General features: G+C 34.5%; 3 protein-coding genes across 8 annotated transcripts; 2 read left to right on the forward strand and 1 right to left on the reverse strand.

Moving 5' to 3' along the window:
- Positions 1-4: 4 nt before the first annotated feature.
- On the reverse strand, positions 5-2,227 carry LOC103317648 (alpha-1,3-mannosyl-glycoprotein 2-beta-N-acetylglucosaminyltransferase). The gene has a single exon (XM_008216153.3). The coding sequence runs from the start codon at positions 1,612-1,614 to the stop codon at positions 151-153; it is 1,464 nt and encodes a 487-aa protein (XP_008214375.1). The 5' UTR covers positions 1,615-2,227; the 3' UTR covers positions 5-150.
- LOC116738463 (activating signal cointegrator 1 complex subunit 1-like) lies at positions 1,850-3,839 on the forward strand. The gene is made up of 6 exons (XM_032597151.1): positions 1,850-1,942; positions 2,521-2,753; positions 2,842-2,951; positions 3,026-3,344; positions 3,419-3,582; positions 3,664-3,839. Exons 1-6 carry the CDS (start codon positions 1,850-1,852, stop codon positions 3,837-3,839), a joined length of 1,095 nt encoding a protein of 364 aa, XP_032453042.1.
- Positions 1,999-10,601, forward strand: LOC100117202 (uncharacterized protein DDB_G0273453/DDB_G0273565). Of its 6 annotated transcripts, XM_008216148.4 has the most exons (11): positions 1,999-2,266; positions 2,521-2,753; positions 2,842-2,951; positions 3,026-3,344; positions 3,419-3,582; positions 3,664-3,791; positions 3,871-5,174; positions 8,386-8,570; positions 8,652-8,833; positions 8,914-9,037; positions 9,120-10,601. In XM_008216148.4, the coding sequence occupies exons 7-11, from the start codon at positions 5,081-5,083 to the stop codon at positions 10,278-10,280; spliced, it is 1,746 nt and encodes a 581-aa protein (XP_008214370.1). In that variant the 5' UTR covers positions 1,999-2,266; positions 2,521-2,753; positions 2,842-2,951; positions 3,026-3,344; positions 3,419-3,582; positions 3,664-3,791; positions 3,871-5,080; the 3' UTR covers positions 10,281-10,601. The 6 variants fall into 6 exon arrangements, with proteins under 6 accessions (XP_008214370.1, XP_008214372.1, XP_008214371.1 ...); XM_008216150.4 differs by lacking the exons at positions 1,999-2,266; positions 2,521-2,753; positions 2,842-2,951; ... (2 more) ...; positions 3,664-3,791; positions 3,871-5,174 and adding an exon at positions 6,877-8,213; XM_008216149.4 differs by lacking the exons at positions 1,999-2,266; positions 2,521-2,753; positions 2,842-2,951; ... (2 more) ...; positions 3,664-3,791; positions 3,871-5,174 and adding an exon at positions 6,877-8,096.
- The last annotated feature ends 55 nt before the right edge of the window (positions 10,602-10,656 follow it).

Consider the following 10,656-nt stretch of genomic DNA (forward strand, 5'->3'; position numbering starts at 1 on the left):
GGAATTGAGATAAATTTTCATATTTGCATTTATTAATCAATTATGTATACATTTTTCATTAAACTGACGCTGTAGAACTTTATACAAACTTATACATGTATAAAATAATTTTAACAGGTTAAAAAAGTAGAAATTTCAATAAACTTCTTTTCAACTCCATGAAAGATCATATCCAGACCAGCTGGCACTTGGCGCTAAATATACTCGTTGTTGATTATAAAAAAAAGATACTATTCCTCGATATCCAGTTCTTGGAACACCACTCTTAAAGTCATCCATGAGACCTAACATTTTTGCAGTAGTTTTGTAGGTCTGACGTGTATGATATGGTATCCTTACTGACCCAGGGGAATTAAATTTACCTTTCTTCAAATCAGCATACGTTATTACTTCTGATTTATATACTTGGTTTACAAATGAGAGATCGTAATTTTCTTTGATTAAATGTGTTAAATTCATTCTACTAAAAGGCACGAAATTCTCATTTAGTTTTATGAATTGCAAGTGTTTTTCGTAAAACAATCCATTGCTCACACCAATTTTCCCAAAGGTTCGTGTGCGAGACAATTCTGGCCTAATGCATGCTCTATTTTTCCTTTGTTCAGGTTGTCGTATCCAATCATCCCAATAGGATTTCGGCCACTTCTGTGATAATTCCTCCCATAATTTTTTAGTTAGCATCCATCCCAAGCCAGGGAAGAAATCTGTTCTATACAATAAATCAGGACTTCTAGGATCAACTAGATCTGCTTTTCCATTATCATTCCAGGCTGATACACAAAAAAGCGTAGGATCTGACATAAGAATAGGATGAGTACCCAAAAAGTATTCAAAGAAATCAGGTGCAACATCTAAATCATCTTCAACAATGATTGCAGCGTTAAAACCAAATTTAAAGAAAATTTGATTTAATGCCCATCCATAATGTCGGGCTATTTTAAAATATCCTTTAAATTTTTTTTCCCTTGGTGGAACATCAATATCACTTTGATCTGGCTGTTGTATATGGATTATTTTCTGTCCATAACTTTCTATAACTTGTGATGTTTGAGAATGGTTACAGTCTTGAGAAACAATTATAGGAAACTGTTCACTACTGGGTCTGAATTTTATCAATTGATCTAGGCATCTACGTACAGTCACACGATTACAAGATATAACTAATACAGCAATAACTGGCTGGCCATTTATCAACTCAACATTTACTTTGGAGTCACCTACTTTATCCTTGCGTGAATCCTGTTGTTGCGTGATATTCGAGTTATGCGTCAATGGTAGAATGACATTTTTACCTTGATCATTATTTGACTTTATTATGGAGTCTTGGCTTTTATCCAAGATAGTCTCTTTTCCTGTTACGTAGTCTGTGAATGCTGTTTTAAAGTTGTCATTTTTATTTGCATATTTCAACTGAAGTTCTTGTATTAGTTTCTCATTTGATGCTATCAAAAGATTCAACTCTTCTTCTAACTTATCAATCTGCAGTGTAAGCTGGGTCCTTTTATCTTCGTCGGTATCCGTAGACTCATAAAAAATAACTAGGTACGTTACTGTTGCCCAAAGCATAAGCGTAGCAAATACAAAACCAATTGCTTTATTCCGCATTGTTAGCATTATACCATCTAGTCTCCATAATTAATAATAAAACTTATAAAAATTGCAATAGAAATTTTTTCTATAAATCAGGAAGACTAGAATTGACCATTATGCAGTACGTCTTCAAATCCAACTAGTTGTAATAAATGTAACTCACATTTAATAGAACAGACTTTATTTTTAATCTCGATTGTAAAGAATAAAAGTAGTGTATAAGTAACAACAGGGAGACGTGAGTGTTATCTTAAGAGAAATGTCTAGGTTAGAAAACCCAGTTTTCAAGAATAGAGATGTTCTGACGTTCAGTCTGCGTATGCCCGTGGCATCCACTTTGCCACGGCGCACTGTACTATGCGCCTTATTTGATAACTAGTAAATTTATCCAAAAGTTTCATGTTTACATTAAATTTAAACCGTTGACATTTTGACAAGCGTCATAGTTGCCATTGGTTGCCATACTTAATTTATTCCGCTGTACCTATTACCAACGTTTGAAAGTAAAAAGTATTTGATGATGTTGACGATGATGTCAAGTACTATTTATACTATTCTCCGAAGAAGTCTGAAGTATAAGCTATCTTGCGATTACATCTAACCTGTGAAACTGATTATTATTACTCAAAGAGCTTTACTTTCTTGACTGTGATATTTGAGTACTTTTTAATTTTATGTAAGTTAATGCCTATCTATGGAACATTTTTGTGATACACATATATTGTCTTTTTGTATTTTCAATCTAATGATCCTTTTATTTGCGAGTTTCTTAGTTTTGGAATCTTAAGATTTGTAGGACTTTTCAAATTTTTTACATAACTTTTTTTCATGTCAAAAAAGGCGTAATAATTACAAAAAAAAAAAAATTTGAGTACACATATTTAGGCCACGAAATAGGAATGATCTATAATAACATTAATTTTGATTTAGGTAAGAGACTTTAAAATGATGGACATTCTTGAGCCTGAATTAGTTTGGGTAGAAGGCAGGTGCTACAGATTTTGTGACAAGTTCGCATGGTCTCAAGGCAAAGAAATTGCATCTTATGTGGAAGAATCTTATGAACCAGATTATGGATCAAATGATGAAGAATCTTGTGATGCGTCAATAGAAATAGTTCCATCAAGAGGAAATCGTTATAAACACAGTTTTCATGTGAATAGGTACTTATTTAATATAAATTAAAAAGAGACATATTTAACTTCACTTGCAATAAACTTTGTGTAAATAACAAATTATAATTTTCAACAGTAATTTCTTTCGATTTATAATTGGAGCCAAGGGAGCTACACTTAAACGAATGGCAGCTGATACGAATACTCTTATATCAGTTCCTAAACTTGGTCAAGATGGAGACATAGGTGAGCTAAATGCCTAATCCAACAGTTTACTTGAGTGTTGAAAACCTATTAATATAAATTTTTTTGATTTTCAGTTATCACTGGAGTGAGTAGAAGAGACATAATGGCAGCAAGGCGCAGAATAGATATTTTAATAGAAACCTCTAGAAGTAAATTAGAGTTCACCCATTTTGTTTCAATACCTGGTAATTCTGATGAGATAAAGGAAAACTTCAAGAAATTTAAAGATGAAATTTTAAGAAATTGTAGTACAGGTGTGAGGGGACTTAAGGAGGAGATATTTCAAAAACCTGAAAGGTTGCATCTAACTTTGATTATGCTGGTTCTGTTAGATGAAGAAGATCGTAAAAAAGCTATTGAAGTTTTAGAAATATGCAAAGAACAAGTAGTTATGTAAGAGAGTAGTTGGTATTTAATTTTTATTCTGTAATGTTTTTGCAACAATGTTGATAGCTTATCTTTTGCAGTCCAACATTAAAAAAGAATGGACCAATCACGATAGAGTTCAAAGGAGTACAAATAATGAATGATGATCCAAGTGAAGTGGAAGTTTTGTATATTCAAGCACATGATACTACTGGTTGTCTGCAGAAGATATCAGATGACATAGCTGACTATTTTATTGACCGCGGTAAAATATTACGTCTTTCGTTAATTTAATTTATCTATATAATAATATATGAGATGGCTATAAAATAATTACTTCTCTTAGGATTGACAAGGAGACAGTATGACAAAGTCAAATTGCACATGACAGCAATGAATTCTCAGTTCTTAAAACCAGAAATACAAGAATACCATCGAAAACGTGAGACGTTTGATGCAACGAATATATTAAAAGTAAATTCAACAAATATTATGCAGAGTTCAAAAAATCTTTCAAACTAGCTATTGTTATATTTATCAAACTTTTTTTCAGACCTACGAAAATTTCTATTTCGGAAAAATGGCTTTGTCTACAATTCATCTTTCTCAAAGGCATACGAGGTCGAAAGATGGCTTTTATCAGTCGACAGCGAAAATCGAGCTCTCTAATTAAATAGTTAGTCGTTATTTATTTTTTTTTACTACGATCATGTATATAAACGCCAAGTAATACACAACTATATTGTCGTCAAAACTAAAATCGAATAATTTATCTTTAAATAACTTCCCGCTGAACGAAAAATGTACACTTGAGATAACAATTTCTTCATATGTACTCACATATACATACACGTGACGTTTGTATCACTATCGTGAACATAGAAATGGCAGCTCGATAAGAAGATCTTTATACAAAAGCACCTTTTGCTTGCAAACCGCACTGTTATTTTAAGCCTGATATAGAGCGCCCCTCGTGCGAGACACGGCGTGAATCTTTCGCTGTTATCTCAAGAAAATTGCAGTCGCAGAAGATTGAAGCAAGCGCCGGGAAGTATTCCTCGAACTGTTTGGCAAATAAAGAAACATAATTAAGAGAAGATACATCGTTTTGTAGTAGATATGATAAAACAAGGATGAAGCAAGAGGAACAATGATTTCAATCATTCGATTTTGAAGAGAAGAAAAAACAAGCAACATCTTCGAACATCTGAGCAAGAGAAAAGTCAGCATCAGTATGAATATATGATGGGACACGCGTGTCGTGGAATCCTTCCATAATCGTGCAACTGCAGAACTAATACATAGATTACCATAGAACGAGAGGTGCCGGAATCCCGAAAAACGCGCTAACAAGTGCGAAGAAGAAGCCTAAGTATAGGAGACGCGCCGAGGCAGCAGCGCGTCTATAATAAACAAAAATCGTCATACTAATGGGAACGATAAGGCATCAGTCGCAGCAGTAGCTTGTTTTCCGGCACATTAGAAACCGCCATACTACGACAAGGCGGCGGCCGAATTTTCGTCGTAATCGCTGCTTTACAGTCGACGAGATAATGAAAATGGCATCGGCGTGACAAGAAGGTGGAAAGTAGAATAGAAAGATCGTGAGTCTGCTTCCTCTCAGATGCGCCGCTCGAGAAAGCTGTCAAGGTTTTTTTTCGAAAACGCCGCCGCCGAGTCTCTTTTGGCGGGGAAATTCGTTAGTTGTGCGATTATGCGAATCGGGACTGTGCGGAGACAAAAATAACAACATAAGCAACAAGATGTTCTCCGATAGGAACAAGAGCACGGCCATGGCCAACAATCATGTGGGTTACTACCACTCCTACAAGTATCACTCGCTGGAACTTTTAGACCGTAAGTATATACGTGGATTATGCTTTAGTTTTTATTTTTTGCTTTAAGAACGATTTCAGTTTGTTAAAATATCGAGTGTTCGCTTGTTCTGGAATGGTATAATTTTACTTCGACGACGTGTATTGTTTATCTTGCGCGCCATACAGCCCTAAATCACTCTGACACTTTTATCTTGGCAATAAAATAACATTGTGTTTGGAGTCGAAAAGTGTTTCAGCGATGAAAGTGTAATATAGATAGATGATGAAACAAATAGGTGCTGCGTCGATGGGTTTATAGATTCACGCAAAACAATGCGTAAGAAGCAGTTTAGTTTCAAGAACAAAATGAAGACTTATGAATTATTGTTAAGTGGCGTTGAAGATAAGATAATTCTTTATAGCTAGTGTGCAAGAATATTTAATAAAAAAAAAAAAAAATCAACGCAAAGTAAAACAGAACGAAATCTCACGACAAAGAAACGTCCGATAAGCACCTCTAACGTCACTTGGCGCGTGAGCAGTTAGAAAAATAACGATGAGGGAAACTTGTTCTCTGATTATCGAAATGACTCCTTTTGAATATTAATGACTTATGCTACCCAGTTTATACAGTAGAGACAGGAGCATAAAATATAAAAAAATATAAACTTGATTTCATAACAAGTATTATCGCATAAATACATGTTCAATTTAACAAACAAAGATACTAATTAGCAGATTTTGAATAATACATACATAAACTTGCGTAATTTAGTTTAAAAATAATGACCGTGAAATCGTACCAAAAGTGTACCTGTAGTATGTAGAGCAATTAGCATAATTATCCAATTATCTTTCACACTAAATTTGTCAAAGATATCTCTCGTATCGTCTTGTACCAACAATAATCTGCTGAATTTTAAAAATTACAAACTCGATTTATTTTAAACTTGATTGATAATGATCGCGTCGAAAAGAGAAGCGATATACACGAGTGCAAGACATAACAAGCATAACTCATTCGACTCGCGACTGATGTACTTACACTTCTATAGAACTTTTCCTATCACAGACTTGTCGATTGTCGGAGAGCTAGATTATTCTATTTACGTGTGGGAATCATCTTTGTTTGCTTATAAATTTTAATATATCAGTTTTGCAATTCGAGTCAAGAACAGCTTGTATCATATAATACTATAAGATTTGTAAATACAGATATTTCTAGGCCATGTAAATTAAAAAAAACTCAAAAACTATGTGGGTTTTAATAAAAAGACATGATAATATTTTGGCCATCTGCAATAAGCCTTCAACGCCCGCATCGTAAAAGGTGTGCTCATTCTAGACGATTATACTATGTAGATAATTTCTAAAAGAACATGTAACACTTATTTCAATGCTATCGCACAAAGGTCGACTAATTCAAATAGTCGTAATTGTAAAAAATTATCAACTCTCCTGCTGTGCTTTTCTGACGTTTGAGCACACTTGCGCTAAATTCTCTCTATACAACCACCTATAACTGAAGCCAAACTGAACTTTTTCGCGCGACTGAGTATAATACTTAACCGAATCGAGCGATATATAAAAGCTGCCTTCTAAAATTGAAATTTCCGTAGCTCGGGTATTTTTATGCCTTGGCATTGTATAAATTCAAAGGAACGACGAGCTTCGCTCGAAAGAATTCCGGTTAGAAAGGTAGGGGTATAAATATAGCGCACAATAAAGAGAAGATCGTTTAAACATTCGAGAACTAACGTTTTATTTTGGCGCACCATATGATTCTGTCTACTATACATATTAAAACTATATATGTTCAAAAATTACTTGGCAGTAAAATATCACATATTTGCGAAACAAAGGACTTGCCTATAGCTACTTAGCTGCATTAGCTAGCCTCCCTAGCAACAAAACGAATTAAAGATTTCCTTGTTGAAAATAATAATTATTTGATGATATTTGTGTATAATGTTAATCGACCACAATTATTCAAATAGACGCGGGATATCCTAAAATTCAAGGATCGCTGCATGACGACAATATACTCCATTATAGGTAATTGATAAAGAATACAAAAAGCGATACATATATACACTGCACCGGCCCGCATTCTCCGCACGTGAGTTAGAGCGAGACAGCAATAGCCTCACAACCAGCTGATCGACTTAACTCGCGCAGTTGTTTGCCCGTCGCCGCAACGCGCACATGAACAGTATAGTTTGTAAACTAAACATCACACGCAAAAAGGGATTAGACGTTATAACAAGTATGTGTGGCCGACCGCCGCATCAGTTGATGTTTACTCTCGACAGTGAAGAGAACGGAGCTCTGCTCGCGAGGAGATAAGAAGTGCATTAAAGAGGAAAAAGAAATGGGACAGTCAAGCTGATCGTACATACCTTTCAGATTGCGACGAAGAGGAGGAAAAGTCGAGTCGAGAACCTGATACGTGACATGTCGCGGCGGCTGTTCCCGAGGAAGAGCGACTTCGATTTCCCGGAGAAGCTTACATCGGCGGCGAAACTTCGAGCCTACCAACTCGAGACTTGGCACTGCGCCTTCAAAATATAAGGATCTCTCTCGACAATATGCGTATAATTATTATGCGGAGTGGCCATCGAGAGCGAGAAATAAATAATTAGGTCTACGCCGAGTGTTACTGTCTGCATAGGAGAGAACAACGAGCTTTATCTCGCCGTCCTGTCTTCCTCTGGAGATTAATTTAACTCCACCAGAGCCTATAATTCTTCTGGTCTCTGTCTTCCATGACAATACTTGATCGCTCTTAATATTGCATCGTGAGCGTTAAGTTGTTCGTCGAGTCACACATGTCCTGGGAACTGTGAGTTGGAAAAATCAAGAGGCTGATATGGGTGTGCATAAGAATATAAATGTAGCGCTGTAGAATCATTAAAAGCTAAGGAGTCTACGGTATTGATTAGGCACGCTTTGAAAAAATAAGGTACTGAGAAAGAGTGATCGGCTGCTCTGTTTTTCTTATCAGTTTGCTTGGAGATGATAAATGTCAAATAAGTTGGCCATATTGGAAACGAATGGAGCGTTAGATCTTTTAGAATTAGTTTAGTATTTTAAGCTTATTTTTTATTAACAAGTGTTTTTATTAATCCTGCTTTGTCAGATATAACATATTATATGAAATCAAGTTCATATGAATGATTGTTATTAACATATAATCATTACAGTACTTATTAAAACAATAATACTAACAAAATTTTTTGCTTTGCTTTCAGGCATTGAAAAAATGCATGGCATTAGAAGAGTAGTTACTTTTTGCATACTCACAACAGTGCTTCCAACGATGTTACTAGTAGTTCCTCTGTACTTGAGACACAGCGTCTACGCAGATGTTCAATTTGCAGTGACAGAATCTGATATTGTAGAGATTACTGATGGAATTTCACCAATATTTTGTTCTGTAATAATTAAACCTTTTTGTACAACCTTTTATGTTAAAAATTAATTGTATTTTTCAATGATTATCTTTAATTATTTTCAGGAGCACAGTCTAAAAATGAATGATACTTTCAATGCATTTCAAGTTTCTCGAAGGCCAGAGAAGACATCATATAGGAAACACATAAGACTGAAGAAGAGTATGACTCTACCTGATGACACTCTGGAATATTGGGGTTTTTATCTTTTGAAAGGTGCAAAGGTTGCATTGACTGTCTGTTCAAGGTAATAGTTACTTAGGTTCAACATCATTTGCACATCACATAATTTATTAACATTGTTTTCATCCATGTGTACCTTTTTAGATTTGAAGGATCATCTATTCTTGTTGTGAAAGGAGAGAGAAACTTGAGGACCTGTGGCATGTTGGATCATAATAAAAATAAAGCAAAGGCAACTGGAATTTATTTACCTGAAGCTGATCAACAGGTAAAATTCTACTTAAAAAATTACCATCAATAATTATAAACATTATCGTTTGGAATTGAAAAACAAAATTGTACTTTTTCAGGTAAAAGTCACATTTGAGTCCAATGCCCAAGAAATTAATTCTAAAGAGTTTGTCTCACCTGATGTCAATAAAGAATCTCAGAAGATTGATGGTTTTAACAATGACGAGCAACTTTCAAAAGTTAAACAGAACCAAACATCACAAGCTCCTAGAACAAAATCAAACAACACAGAAAACAGTAATCAGAGCACTGCTACAGAGAATGTGGAGAGCATGCTGGATGAAGACGAGGAATTAGAGGCCTTATTTAATAAAGCAGAAGGATACGTAAATAAACGCATTAATCATAAGTTGGACGAAAAAAATTCGTCTTCCACAGATAAAGCAAGGCATTTGAAGAGAAGAATGACAAAGTTACATAGATTTGAAAATGAACAAAATAAAGAAAACGATGACAATGTAAAAATAGATGACAGTCACATAAAGTCAATCGTCCACCAAAGAAATCAGAGGAAAAATTTGGAGAATCAAAGGAAACTCTCCGAAAGGCAAAAAGAGCGCCTCAAATTATTAGAGGAAGAATTGGGTTGGAATCACGAAAATACAGAAAAAGAAGATAACCATGGTGAAGAAAATACTGAAGGGATGCTAGTTAGACAGAGAAGAAGTCAACAGCCTATTAAACCTGAACTTTTAGATAGAGGTATCAGGCATGGAGGGAATGCAGCCCAAAATTTTACAGACAGTGATGAGTCAGTTTCTAGTTTTGAGAATGGCTTATTAAATTGCTATGAGGGTAACGTTTTATTAAGAACTGAGTTCAATCCATCAAGTGAATGCAGAGATGTCAATTATTTGTTGAATGGTGAAAAGCACATGCAAACTATTCATGAAGTGGCACAAGATGGATATTATTATTACATATTCTACAGCGATAATGATATAGTTTCGAACGATATTCACGCTGTTTTTGAAATTTACAAGCCGTCTTTGCAATATGAAAATGTTACCAAGGCTTGCATTAATAAGACAGAATGCAGCTTTCCCTTGTCAATGACATCTATAGACCGAGTTATTGTTGAAGTGCCGACTAAGGATGGAATTGATCATGAAATGGATGATATTTCTGTTCTTGTCTCAGTTTGTGTTCCCAGAATGGGCATTTATGTTATCTTCCCAATTGCAGTATTGTTTCTAATTCTTGGTTGTGCTTTTATGTAAAGTAGTCATCATCAAGATAATCAAGAACCTTAGGATTAAGTTTTATTTGCTTTGTAAGCATACATTGTTTAATTTTTTCATATTTTTTTAATGCATCACCGCATAAAACGATACAGAATATTTCTCTATTTTTCATACAACTAGTAGGAGAAAATAATGATGTACAAATTATAGAGATTCGATATTTTTTCATATAATATAATGTATCATATGTATGATAATGAATAGCTTTGCTAAGCTAAAGATATTTTTATCAAACGTAGATGTTAATTATGTAAGTTTATTTTTAATTGAAAAATACAGATTTTTTTATATAGCATACATGAAAATGGCTTTTCATTAAGAGGTGCTTTTAAAAATCCAACGGAAGTACTGC

This window comes from Nasonia vitripennis, chromosome 2 (assembly GCF_009193385.2).
Source record: "Nasonia vitripennis strain AsymCx chromosome 2, Nvit_psr_1.1, whole genome shotgun sequence".
NCBI classification, from domain to species: Eukaryota; Metazoa; Arthropoda; class Insecta; order Hymenoptera; family Pteromalidae; genus Nasonia; species Nasonia vitripennis.

What these genes read in the sequence shown, in the direction of transcription:
- LOC116738463 (XM_032597151.1), top strand. Translation starts at nt 1,850, where the DNA reads ATGTCTAGGTTAGAAAACCCAGTTTTCAAGAATAGAGATGTTCTGACG. An exon ending in CCACTTTGCCACGGCGCACT is followed by an intron (nt 1,943 to 2,520) that starts GTACTATGCGCC and finishes ATTTTGATTTAG; the next exon opens with GTAAGAGACTTTAAAATGAT. An exon ending in TGACTATTTTATTGACCGCG is followed by an intron (nt 3,583 to 3,663) that starts GTAAAATATTAC and finishes TACTTCTCTTAG; the next exon opens with GATTGACAAGGAGACAGTAT.
- LOC103317648 (XM_008216153.3), bottom strand. Translation starts at nt 1,614, where the DNA reads ATGCTAACAATGCGGAATAAAGCAATTGGTTTTGTATTTGCTACGCTT.
- LOC100117202 (XM_008216148.4), top strand. Translation starts at nt 5,081, where the DNA reads ATGTTCTCCGATAGGAACAAGAGCACGGCCATGGCCAACAATCATGTG. An exon ending in CTCGCTGGAACTTTTAGACC is followed by an intron (nt 5,175 to 8,385) that starts GTAAGTATATAC and finishes CTTTGCTTTCAG; the next exon opens with GCATTGAAAAAATGCATGGC. An exon ending in GCATTGACTGTCTGTTCAAG is followed by an intron (nt 8,834 to 8,913) that starts GTAATAGTTACT and finishes GTACCTTTTTAG; the next exon opens with ATTTGAAGGATCATCTATTC.